The sequence below is a fragment of the Anarrhichthys ocellatus genome, unplaced genomic scaffold (assembly GCF_004355925.1).
Source record: "Anarrhichthys ocellatus isolate YVR2014 unplaced genomic scaffold, GSC_Weel_1.0 scaffold26, whole genome shotgun sequence".
NCBI classification, from domain to species: Eukaryota; Metazoa; Chordata; class Actinopteri; order Perciformes; family Anarhichadidae; genus Anarrhichthys; species Anarrhichthys ocellatus.
The window spans coordinates 3,373,201-3,386,868 of NW_022280056.1; the positions used below are offsets into that span (position 1 = coordinate 3,373,201).

The 13,668-nt window shown below is 41.0% G+C and overlaps 1 protein-coding gene across 1 annotated transcript; it reads right to left on the bottom strand.

Moving 5' to 3' along the window:
* Nucleotides 1–971: 971 nt before the first annotated feature.
* Nucleotides 972–8,632, bottom strand: nubp1 (nucleotide binding protein 1 (MinD homolog, E. coli)). Its single transcript, XM_031862356.1, has 10 exons — nt 8,560–8,632; nt 7,600–7,704; nt 7,296–7,429; nt 6,161–6,229; nt 6,026–6,058; nt 5,839–5,929; nt 5,598–5,752; nt 2,995–3,105; nt 2,056–2,242; nt 972–1,580 (listed from the first exon to the last, which is right to left on the bottom strand). The coding sequence occupies exons 1-10, from the start codon at nt 8,588–8,590 to the stop codon at nt 1,528–1,530; spliced, it is 969 nt and encodes a 322-aa protein (XP_031718216.1). The 5' UTR covers nt 8,591–8,632; the 3' UTR covers nt 972–1,527.
* Nucleotides 8,633–13,668: the final 5,036 nt, after the last annotated feature.

Below are 13,668 nucleotides of genomic sequence, written 5' to 3' on the forward strand. Positions count from 1 at the left end.
GACTGTATCTATTCAGTAACTTAGGATGCATCCCAGCATCCTCATCAGTCTGGGACAAAGACACATTCAACTTCATGTCTTCATGACATGTGGGGGCCTACCAGACTGAGCCCCTGGCACTGCTCAGGTCCCCACCTATACTGTAACATGAATGAATGTCAGGTAATAATCTACTTATTATTTCCATGTAAGGACCAAAAACTTCAATACTTTAATTAGTGAAGTATTGTCTGTGTACATAACTGTCTTCCTCTGTGCTGTAAACTCCATTAAAACACATCATTGAGCCACTGTTGTTCATGGTCCTGGGCTTTTTCTTCTTTCTCTAGTTTGTTTCCCTTTTAGTTTGAAACTTATCTTCTCGTCTGTCTCGTCTTTTTTTTAAACTTCCTGCCTTTGTGATGTTTTGCCCCGCACTGATTTGCTTCATTTTTTCCTCGACAGCCCTGCTGCGAGTTGTCCCTCGTTTTCTCCCTTCTTTCTTGTGTATTCAGTCTCTGTGCTCCCGTTATCATTAGTCAGTTAGTCTTTGTCGTCTTCATTGCTGCATGGAGTTTTGTACCTCTCTCTGCCTGCTTTTCGGACTCTCGGCTTGTAAGCTTTTTGTTTATTAAATCCTTTAACTGCACCAGTCGGCCTGCTGTTGCGTCTGTATTTATTTAGGTCCTTCTCCAGCACTCCAAACTACAAAACTGAAAGACGTGCTCCTTTAATGTGACAAACAGGTTCTCTAATGTTTGAGTAAATCCCATCCTGCTGCTATGAACACTCACTGGAACACCTCGTGTATTAATCCACAGCCCAAAACAGTCCCAAATAAATACAGTATTTACTCCCGTTTTGCCTAAAGTTTAGTTAAAATCTACAGGGCCCAGCTGGTGTAAGTGTACATCTTCAGAATGAACCAATGGGCTTTTAGAGCCACATAGAGGCCGTGTAATGCCGACAGTATTGAGAAACAGCACAACGCATTTGTATTTTATTTTTTTAATGTTAATTATAAGACAATAACAAAAAGGAATATCGCCAGCTTTATTCTTTAAGATAAACATTTCAAACTGCCTTATATCAATTATACTTCAGGGATTTTAAAGTATTTATCTCATCTCAAGTATAAACATGTTATATACAGAGTATCAGAGTGGTGGTTTGAATTTATTTTTTTGATGCAAGCTTTCATGTTCAAAATTATGTTCAAGTGCATATTTGAATAAGACAACCCATCATTATCAAGCTGCAATTATTTCTAAATATTGAAAGGAACAAGTCCCCATTTCATTATATACATTTATTTAATCCTCTGGATCGTCACTGCAGAATGAACCACGGCACTGTGAGGTATGCAAGCTGCTGCCTGTTGTGACTCGTCATCATGTTGACAGAATTCTGACTTTGGTGAATGTTGCATTATTAACGTTATTCGCTCTCCTAAGTGTGTTTCTTATTCAGCAGTTAATGGTTTCTACCACACTCATCGTGTCATCTCTCTCACTGCTCTGGTCCAATATGGCCGCCATCGGAGTGGCTTCATGTGCTGCTCTGCTCCTCCGTCACACGGTTGGAGCAGTAGTCCTGAATACCTGGAGGAGAGAGCAGAGGAGTGAGACGAGGAGGATAACGATAGTTTTGATGAAGGACACACATAAATATACCTGTGTTTAAAGATCTGTGTGTTTTGGCTTTTTATTAACTGCGTGCTAAATCAAAGTAACTCATCCGTTACACAAACCACATTTGATTCCTCAACTATAATCCCATGCTATAAGTACATTTATTCAATTTCGTTCTTTTCCTCTTCCCTTTAAGTCGACTGCTTCCCATTTGTTAAGTGATCGCTTCTTCTTTCGTTACATTTAATCAGAATTGGGACATCGAGTCATCATAAACCATCTAGTCATCAAAAATAAGAGGGGACTTCGCTGGAATCCGTATGTGCGTCAAACGTCCTTTCTATGGAATGTAACAGAATCTACAATATGAAGCGAGAGGAGGCCCAACGGACATCTCAGATGCTGGTGTAATGCGTGTTGGGTTTATATTCCTGTAAACACTCACTCTGCACGATATTCTGGTAGACTTTAGCAGCAGGCGAGTCAGGGACTTCATTGAGGAAAGACTTGCCCTCGTCGCAGCATCGGGCTATCCTCGGGTCCAACGGTACCTTTCCTAACAGGGGTAGATCGAGGTCCGCACACATCCGCTCTGCGCCCCCGCTAGTGGGAGGGAAGATCTGTGAAGTGTTCTGCAAGAGACGCGACAATCCAAGTTATGTTTGCATTTTCAGATTCTATGGATCCTAAACTACTAGTACGCTCTCTATGCATGCTGAACTCTGGAACAACATGAACAGCCACAGTGAACTATTCACTGAGGAGAGTCAGTCCGGTTTTCATAAAACTAATATTTATGAAATTTCTTTATTTCTTATTTGACCTTTATTTATCCGGGATAGTTCCACTGAGATTTAAGATCTCTTTACCAAAGAATCCCGGCCAAGACAGCAACATAAAAGACACACATAAAAGCACACAATGCACACTGATGCACAGACGCTTAAAGAGTTCATGAAGTTGGGTTACTGATTACAAAACAAGCGGTCAAAATCAAAGCAGCCGAGGCCGAGATATCCTGACACACTTGGGATGGTCCTGCTGCACACACAGACTGTGAGCTCTTCTGTGACTGTCTCACGGTCTGCGTGTCAACAGAGACCCGCTTCTCAACGCTAGTTTGTGTTTTGACCTGATTTACACGGCAACGGTAGCACTTTCAAAACATCTTCATAGCACAGAATAAAGACGATCATAAAGCTTTAACGCTTCTTAGCGACAGCAAGTCCTAACCCGTTTGCAGTGACAGCTCAGTGGTCATGTTTGTTCCACCGTGTCCTTCAACTGCCCAGACGGCTGCTGGTTTTGCCTCGATGCGTTTCTGTGTGTACGTGTGTGTCTGGTCGTCTGCTTGCAACACCGTGTGTGCACATCTGTCAGAGACCTTGCATGTGGGACAAACGAAGCCACTCATGTTCTCCACCACCCCGATGATCGGCAGCTTGACCTTCTGACAGAACCTGATCTCCTTTCGCACATCCTGCAACGACACCTCCTAGAAAGAGAGAGGAGCAGAAAGAGGAAGGTGAAGCAAGAGGAGACGGGGAGAAAACAAACGCACTAGTGAAAGGAATGGAAACTGTTGTCACGGTTCCCTTGAGAAAAAGCAGTTGGCACGGATAACCTGATCAGCTTGGAATGTTTATGAGAGAAAATAAAAAGGTATGTCTTTGATATCAGGAGCTGGGCAGCTCGTCTATTAATATTAAACAGAGTTTGGATGATTCCCAGCTCATGTGTGGTTAGTTTTGGTCAAGTAAGAGCCGGAGGAATGAGGAAGCGATTCTACTGCTGTAGACCTGGTCTAATTGAAGTATGAGGAAATGTTAGCTCGGATTAAATCCTTCACCAAGTACAGTACAACTTCATTGATTAGGGACGCCAACACAAACATCAAAAGATAACAGTGGCTCATTGTGAAAATATTGTGCAAGGATAAGACAGTCCAAGCTGAGGGACAGCACAGGAACTACGCTGCTGTTTACGAAACAGAGTATCTCCAATATGGCCGACACAGTCAGGTGAATGTAACATTAGGTCAGAAAGCTGCAGCACTGGAGCTTTGTCTTTATATTACACACACACACACACACACACACACACACACACACACACACACAATTCATCGTTACGGCATCGGACTTTCTGGAGCCAGTATAGTTCACACACCCATGTGACACTTAAGTTGTGTGTCCCTATCATACAAACAATCCAGAACTCCTAATCCAACCAGCCTGATAGTATTGTGTTGTATTTGTGTGTTTTATACTACCTTTTGACAGTGTGTGTACCTTAGAAGAGTACGTTGTGTATGCATAGGGTTCATTGTCTTGCCATCATTGTGCTGCTTTTATTGTGTTTTATATAAACTGGTGGTTTATATAAAACACCAGTATATGTGTATATACTGGTTTATATATACACATGGTGGAGTATAACTTTATATGGTGTGGTCATAGGTGTGTGGTCCCACTGGAGCATAGTCTTTTTATGGGTTTATGATAAAACAGCATCCGTTGTCGGTTACCATACGACAGTTCTTTTTGTTTTATTTATTGAATAATAAAAAAAAACTGCCTCAGAGTCCTGGAGACAAACAAGTCTTGGAGGTGCGGCAGATTGCAGCCAATCACCTTTTCAGCAGAGCGAACGATGCGCTGCAGTCTGCCCTTGTCCTTATCACGTGTACTGTATCTGCAACACTGTTCCAGAATGTTTGCTTATCACTACAATACCGTCCTGTGGCACAGGCCTGTGTGCTGACATTTAGGCTGATGAAACCCTTTGGTTAAGATTAGAAAAAGATACTGATAATGTGTACTAATGTTATGTTTCTTAACATTTCTTAGCATTTATTTCCACAACCCCTCCGCAACGGGTGGTCACGGGCTGTATCCACCTGTGGGTTGAACATGTAGGTGGAGAGAGAATTGGTGACAGTCACAGCAGTAATGGAAGCGAGGGGGTTTTCCAGTTGAGATGAAATTAGATCTCACCCTTTACTAAAAACACAACCACTTCGCATAACGGGCTAATGAGGTCCTCCTCTCTTCGTCCTTTGTGTTTGGCATTTGCTAAAGTTCTTTCTTTAGGGACATTACAACAAAACCTTATGTTTACTGCAAACTGCCCTTTGTTTGTCTAGACAAATAGCTTTGTAACTGGGCTGGAATTATCTGTGCTGTGTCACAATAAGGCAGATACTAGTTTTCACATGGTCAGTAGTAGCTACGCTGCATTCACGTGGACGGCAAACCGGATATCATGTTAGTGGACTAGAGCAGGACGGTAAAATTAGCTGAGGCGACAGAGAATACCTGCAACAATAGAAGCTAAACGGTATTGTCCAAAGTTAAGATATTTTAACTTTTTGCCGTCCTCTGCAAATTAATTTAGAACCGGACGTTACGCATCTCCCTCACACCGGAGACAGTTGCTCAAGTTTGCAATCAAATATTAAGAGAGAGCTGCATTTTGTATCTACATGCATCACTAGAATAATTATACAAAATCATTTATTATATATATATTTTTTCCATGCTGCACATTTCATTTTGCCATCCTGCCATTCAGTCTTACTATTGTTTTTCCTCCCCATGCTGTGCAGGAGGTGATGTCCGTCTGTCTGATTGCATTTGAATGCAGCACGAGACTATTGCATAATACAAGGCGGCTGAGTAAAGGGTCATCACTCTCTCTTTCTCTGTCTGTTAATATCGTCGTGGCTATTAGTGTCACTATCATTATTACTTTCTAGTGTTACATAAAAAACACCATCGTAAAAAGTCAAGGTGGTTGCAATATATTCTGGGAAATGTAGGAAACCACCAACTAAAGTACAAGTAGTCAAATCAGCAGGAGTGAATGTAGACGCGGACGATATTTGAGGGTGGAATTTCCCTTTAAAGTGTAACTGCAGCTGTTCATGTGAGTTACTGCAGCCAGTCATAGGTCGTATATATGTGAGCGTGTGTGTGCGTGTGCTACCTGTGGTGTGGTGATGATGACTGCTCCGTCAACGTGGGTGGAGCTCAGGTACTGGACCAGCGACAGGTGTTCGTCAGAGGTGCCAGGGGGCGTGTCCACGATGAGGTAATCCAGATCCCCCCAGTCAACATCCCTCAAAAACTGCTTGATCATCCCTAATTTCAGACAAACACCACACAGGTTATAATGGTGCGACATTTTGAAAAATGATTGAGACATTTTACACACATGAAAACACTACCATTCTTCTTGGGTCCTCTCCAGATCACAGCATCATCAGGACTACTGAGCAGGAAGCCAATAGACATGACCGCCAGGTTGTCATCCACATACTGCAACATACAATACACACACACGTATTAAATGTGCAAAGTTCTTCAACGAATGAAATATTAAAAACTAAAGCAGCATTGTGTGAACTGACTCACCACAGGAGACCAGCCTGAGCCACTCTGGTGAACCTGTTGCAATAGAGAGCAGACCACAGCTCTAGTAACAGCTTAACATGACTCTTCCATCACTGTACGTCTGCATTGCCGGGAACATTTCTGCCCAAAACTCACCTGTTCTCCCTCTAAGCCCATGATCCTCGGAATGGATGGACCACAGATATCCACATCCAGCAGGGCAACCTAAGAACAGAGACACTCTTTAGCCTCCTGGAGTCTGACGAGCTGAACTGGCCTTCCATTCCACATTAAGTCTTTTATCCTCAAAAACAGCAATGACCAGTGAGGTGTGTGGTTTACACGAGTCTTCAACACGCTGCAACTCCGTTATCATAAATACAACAATGAGTCACTGACACGCTCAGCTGCAGTTAGGAACAGGTTGAGCTCAAATAGAACTTCAAGGGGTTTAAAATGCAGCTGAATACTAATCTGGACTCAATCGCTGTGTTAAAGACGAGCCAGAACACAGCTAAACAGCAGCTAATCTGGTTACATGATGAAGTTACCTTTAAGGTCCATCTCACTCGTGTGATTTAGAGACTGTGGCACGAATAGCACTGTGCATTCATTCGGAATATGGTAAATATGGAAATCAGGGCTGCATAGCCAAACTACATTTCATCAAAATCTCAATATGTCACACTGTGAATTTCAAATCTCAGGAGGAGAAATATTTGTTAAAAGCAAGATGTGTGTCGAAATAATAAAATGAAATATTGTCGTGCTGCATAGATGTCCTGGACTACACGTCATAGTCTGAAGAAAATATCTATATTTGGCACAGACCCTCATAATAAATATATAAAAACATATATATATATATATATATATATATATATTCCCTCTAATATCGCAAATCATATCGCTATTGCATTATCGGACACAAGAATGGCAATTAGTTTTATTTAATTTGTAATCATTCAGCCCGAATGGAAATTGTTTTCTGTCCTTGTACTCAACTTTATGACCGTACACTTCTGTTAACCATGTCAGCAGTGACCTCTAGAGGCGTTTAGTTCATTTCCACAAGAAACAGAAACTGTTTTTAGACTGAACCTGAGCGTTTAAGGACACAGACAATGGGTTTGAGAGGTTGAAACTGTCACGCAGAACCCATCGGAGAAAGAATACCATACATGTCTAGTTTAACCAAATAGTTTGGTAGCCTTCATGGTTTTGTGTTTTGAAATACCAGCTGGTGGCTCTGTGGTTTTTGCACAGTGATAGATGAAAATATAAATCTTACCTCCTTCGTGCTGTCACTTGCCAGAGCGTGGGCCAGGTGAGCACTGAAGGTACTCTTCCCCACCCCTCCTTTTCCAGACAGCACAAGGATCTTGTGTTTGACTGTTGACATCTTCGCTCCTATCTCTGCTATGGCTGGAGGAGAGACACGGGACGGAGAAGACTCTCAAAAAGACAGCTCACTGAAATTTGGGTTGTTTTAAAGCTGCTACATTTTTACTGTTCAATTAAAATCCTCCCAATAATCCCAAATGTATTTGTTGAACTGTAAATGAATGATCATAATGATGCGGTAACAGTCTTACCCGGATCGGGGGCCGTGGTGGCTCCAGAAGCACATATTTTCTGGTTGGGACAGCCCTGACATGACGAGGACTTTCCTGCCTCCTCACTTTGTGTACCCGGGCAGTCTGAAAGTCATTTCAAACTTTCTTTTGTATTCTAGTAGAGATGCCAGAGTTTCCAAACATACCAAAGATGTCATGGTACATTTAGTGTAAACGTACATAAATGTCACTCACTACAATAGTCACACTTGATGGAGCGGTGCAGCCATAGAAAAACACTAAGTCTTGGACTTCCTGTGATGATTTTAACAACATTACAAATATTATATGGAGAATCAAAAGGAAACTGGATGTTTATAAGATTACATATAAATCTGGGATAAAGAATATATAATTTCTTCCATTCTTCAGTGCAATAAGCTACTGCAGAACATTATGGTTAAAGTGGTGTGTTATTATCAGTACATAACAGTAGCTGCAGTCATTCTCCTCTGGGTCACAATGACTCAGCAACATTGCAGAGAGTGGTGTGGCAGTTTATTAAACAAAGAAGAAGCCCCGTGTGTTCATTATATTGTTGTTCAGGCAAAGATGACCAATGTCTGCTCCGACATTGAGCCGCTAACGTTGATCTAGCTACTGTATCTAATGGCGTCACGTTAGGAAAAACACTCTAGTAAGTGCGTCATTGAACTTCATAACTCCACACGCGATTTCTGTTTTGTTTTATAGTACAGTCCATATGAATATTTAATATTTTAGCTAACAGATACCCTGAAAGATGGTGCAAGAACGTTTAGTTAGTGTTGCCAACAGTAACAAGAGAGATTAACAGCAACAGGGATGACATTAACGGTAACACTGAGACGTTTGTTTGAAACACAACACAACCCGACAGTTAACGGCAATATTAGACATTACGAATCAACTTCACTGACTAAAAGTACCCACAAAAATGTAAAAAGTTTAAAGACTCACGCTCAGGTGCATTATCCGGTACGTCTTCCATTTTTACAGGAGTGTCCTCCGCTTAATGTCTTCCCCCTTCTAAGGTTCCGCATGCGCACAGGTTCGATCCGATCGCGCAGTGCGTTCCTGACACTTTTTCTCACCTGACCTTTGACATCCCATTGGAGAGAAAAGAGTAATGAACACAAAATTAATGAGAGAAAAAAATAAACGATTTTATTTGGAAATATATCTACATTTTTTAGGGGGCGGATTATTTTTCATACATCCTGCAACAGAATACAGGAAACAGCACACGTCACTCATGTCTCAGAGTCATACAAATGCCCAAACAATTGTGATAAGATTATTCTTAAAGTTTAGTATTTAACTACCTTTAACATGAAACAAGTTGGTAAATAACAGAAACAGTACATTAATTGGCATTAACCTACATTTACATGGTCATACCTTGGAAGTTCCCAGGCAAACAAAACACCTGCACGTTAATATGCAAATATTTTAACTGTCAGAGTTTCATAGTAATTCATCAAACCGTAGCTGTCTTATTTAAAGAGCTGCCACAGTGGTGTACCGCACAAGATCGTTATAGGACTGACTTATATTAAGCAAGAATTTCTCTACTTCCCAACTGCACTAAAAATTTTCCATTTAGTACCTGAACTGAAATACCACTCCCATACCAATTAGATCACTTAGGAATCAGAGTTTAGGATTCAGGTTTGGTCTGTGGTGTGCACAGTAATGGATTAGAGAAATTTAGTTTTAGCAAATGCACTAAATTCTAACCTGAATTAGCAGCAGCCAGTTTATTTATTGTCTGAAAACCAGTGTGATTACTTGAGCTGAATATAACTGTGTCCACTAGAATGTGCTGTTGTTTAAATTGAGCACTTTCCCACACATTCAAGAGAGAGAGAGAGAGAGAGAGAGAGAGAGAGAGAGAGAGAGAGAGAGAGAGAGAGAGAGAGAGAGAGAGATTGTATTTAAGTTTTATACAACTTTGAGTTAAAGATACTGAAATGAATACATCTGAACTGATTCCTGATAATGTACAGTATGATTTCATGCAATGCGCATTTTTTAGGGCAAGTTTTGCTGACTAAACATGTACAACACACACACACAAACACGCACGCACACACACACACACACACACAGAGCGCATGAGCTCCCACAATGCACAGACGTAATAAAAGGGGAGAAAGATCTCACATAGAGCAACAATACAGGTGTTGTAGCATTTTAAAAAAAAGAAGCACAATCGTAAAAGTAACTGTTACCATTGTCTACCATAGTCATGTACATTGTTTACACAACAACATGGTATTACTCATGTCAACTGCATTGTTGATGTCTCCTGAGGATATTAGTACCCTTTACAACTTTGTGGCCCTCCTGAATCTCTGAACTACTCACATTTATTATGTGTTACATGGTAATTATGTACAGAGCAGCTTCAAAAATTGTGCTTGATTATAACACGTGTCTTTGTAGCCCACAGTTGTTTCTGTTCAAACACATTTACACTTTGTGACCAAGCTGTTTCATTGGCTCACTGGCCTTATGGGAAAAGGTGATTGGTCGACAGATATCGTTTGTCTGGCTTTGCAATCGAAGAACAAGGAGAAGTGTTCGGTGTGTGTGTGTGTGTGTGTGTGTGTTTTCATGCCTTCCCCTCCCCCAATTGTTTGCCCTGTCAAGAGTGTGTAATGTGATATTTTCTTTATGTTGGCCCATCTGTCATTATCTGAGAAACGTATTCAGGCAAACCTTTCACGAGCTTTATTCACTGCTTTCTCAGTATTATATGATAGTCTTTCAACCAACAGTTGCTCAACATTACTCTTTCAAAGCAGCAACAACACACTGATCTACATTATGCAAACCATCGCTGTCTTTAGTACTTTGTATTCTAAGCAATGGAGCGATAGGGACGGACACAAAGAGAAGGGTGCAGCGCAGAGAGACGGCGCAAAGACATGGGTGTCATTAAGTGTGCAATTAATCCTTCGAGGCTAAGCAGAGAAAGACAACAGTGCAGCTCGAGACTTGGAAGAATGGTTTGTGAAATTGCTATGATATCCTTCCTCTTTCCACTTCACTCATCCTTCCATGCCTCTCCACACCCTTTAATGGAAACGCTGAAAAGGTTCAATTAGTTCCTTGAATGGAGAGAGAAGCTGACATTACCCCGCGCACAGTGCTCTGCTAAACCTCTAGACAGGGAGAAAACTAACGTTATTGGACACTTTTATCCATATGAGATCATGCATATTTAAACTGGACGAGCCCAGCGGGAATCAAACCCCTATTGTGGCAGTTAGTGCTCATGTGTATAGGCTCTACATTTATACACTTGTACTGCCTATTGATTGAGTACAGGAAGAAAGTAAAGAAATTAATACCCAATGACACTGCGTTCCAAATTGCTTACTTTTCTCTATAATACTTTTTCTTTTTACTTTACATACAGCTACCCTTACAAAGTATGTACTGTTTCATGCAGTATGCATTTAATTGGGACATACTACTTTGTCATAACAACTCTGACCCTCTCATATATCCCCTACGCAGAGAACTGTGGATCAGAATAGCCAGTCAAGCATGCTGGCTTGCATACTGCAAAATGTTGTCTTCCATCCTGGTATTTTTGTCACACTACATACTAGATAGTCTGGTAGTATGGGTATTGGAACGTGCAGAAAGACTCTTTTCAAACTAAAGTGTGTTTGAAATGTGTCTAACCTGAGTGCAGAGTGCAGTGTAAACACATGACGACCCTGAAGGAAGGAGATCAGAGTTGACACTAAACTGTATGTGTATTCGCTTTCTTGCTGAGAGTTAGATGAGAAACCACCATCTAATGTCTGTATGGTAAATATAAAGATACCAGCAGCTTAGCTTAGCATATAGAGTTGAAACGGAGGGAAACAGCTGGCCTGGCTCCATCCAAAAGTAATAAAATCCACTTACCAACACCTCTGAAAGTGACATTTTGTTCGTCTAATACATTCAAAAAATGCATGCTAGCATTTGCTTATTAGTACTAAGTACAAAGTACAGCTAAGGCTGATTGGAATGTCAATATTCTTTACAGGTATTCATTCATAAACCCAAATATTGGACAAATTAAAATGGACCTGACGATGACACAAGATGAAAAGTGAAGGTACTCATCAAAGTGATTACGGTTCACCCTGAGGGGGAACATGACGAGTCTGAACAAAGTTTCATGGCAATCGGTTCAATAGTTGTTCAGACATTTCACTCATAACCACAAATCTGAACCTCATGGTGGCGCTAGAGGAAAAGTCAGGGGATCACCAGAGTCAGTAGGATTCATAGTCCAGGGACCATGAATGTCTGTCGAAAAATTCATAGAAATCTGTTCAATAGTTGAGATATTTTAGCCACAGTAATTGCCCATCACGAGAGTCATGTACTGTATGTGTATACATTAGAACATTTGTTCTCTGTCATAAAACAAGAGCTCCTGGACCAATTGTTAATCTTAATTCGTGTAAACATTTTAAACATTTTGTGAGTTTTGTGCAAGTGCATGCAGTTCATTTGAGCGATGACATCATTTGTCAGTGCTCCTTATTATGCGCAAAACAACTTATATACAGTATATGTCATTCTGGAGGACGATAGCCCCTTTGCTAAGTTAATCGATATTATTTATTCAGTGAGTGCAGTTAGTGACAGTGTGGGCTCCGTGGTAGCATTGACAGCTTGACGGAGTAGCGGCAGGGGGCGGTGCTTACCTTACGGTCAATTGCAAACAGTGTCTTTTTTGTTTAATTTGGAGGACGTGTTAGGCTGAGATGTCCACTGCACTGCAGCAACCTGCTGTGCCAACACACTGGTCTGATTGAAATGAGTGAGAGATTCAGGGTGGCCTGGTGGTTACAGAGTCTCAGAAGCAGGATGACAGAATGCACCAGGTTTAGTTCTTTTAACAACCACTTTTGTTTGGTTTGGGATCCTCCTCCATCGTTCTTCTGCCTCTGATCCTTCCCCCTCTCTTCCATTCTTCTATTTCCGCCCTCTCTGATGAAATTCTCAGCTGCTACGGTCACGTCGGGTCATCCCCTCGGAGACTATTTTAACTGCACCTTGTTGGCCCACACTGAGTGTGAATAGAGAGTGCCAAAGATCTTGACATTAGTGTTTGAAATGTAAGTAAATAAACTGCAAGCAGTTTCACCTGCTTTTTTAAAGAGACTTTTAAAGTTCCCTTTTCACCTCAGAAAACAGGAATGTTTGTTGCACAGTCCACACCCAACGACAATGCAAAGTAACACACACCCACACGCATTAAACATAGACTATGCAAAATCATTGCTCACCATCACAAGGCACACATCGTGTACATGTGCATTTTTGTTCATGCTTTTGTGTGTGTGTGGACACTCCCTGAGTGATATCACATGCAAATCTCTACTAGTCACTCATCCATATCCTATTTAAGATTGTTTGTTTTGTTGCTGATTCTTCAGAGAAATAGACAGCCTTCTCACGATGCACACAGACAAAGAAGTGATCGATTTCTGGATTTGCATGAAAAAAGTAAAGTCACATATCAGGCACTCAGAGACTACTTTCAACTAAAATTCGTAGTGTCCTGACATTATGATCACAGATGATGAAATGCTAAGAAAAAACAACAACATTATGTATAATTTTCTCCTAATTTGCAAAGACTGTACTGATGTTCTCATACCTCTGGAAAGAGTAGGAGTTGATTCCTCACCAGCTTCCCACACACTGCAGCCCACAAGATCCACATTTAAAATGGTTTTGTTCTTGGCAGTAGTCTTGGTTTGTTTTTTTGTTTTGTTTTTGTTATTTGTGTTTTAATGTCAATTTAAATGAATATATCAAATATAAATGAATGCCCTGTATATAACATGGAAAATAATTCCGGGAAATTGCTATATGTATCTTTCAAGATACTGTGCAATAGAATATGTGCACACACATGCTATCCACATGGAATTTCAGATATTTCTTGCAGTTAGGCTGCAGCCAAAAGAATCGCAGACATCGACTCTATCTTCGTGCCTCCATCACATCATCCCACAACTCAAACCCCTGATCACATACACCACC

Coding starts and splice junctions, on each gene's coding strand:
- nubp1 (XM_031862356.1), bottom strand. CDS start 8,590: ATGGAAGACGTACCGGATAATGCACCTGAGC. Junction 7,430..7,599: donor CACCACGGCCCCCGATCCGG/GTAAGACTGTTA, acceptor TCTCTCCTCCAG/CCATAGCAGAGATAGGAGCG. Junction 5,753..5,838: donor GAGAGGACCCAAGAAGAATG/GTAGTGTTTTCA, acceptor GTCTGAAATTAG/GGATGATCAAGCAGTTTTTG.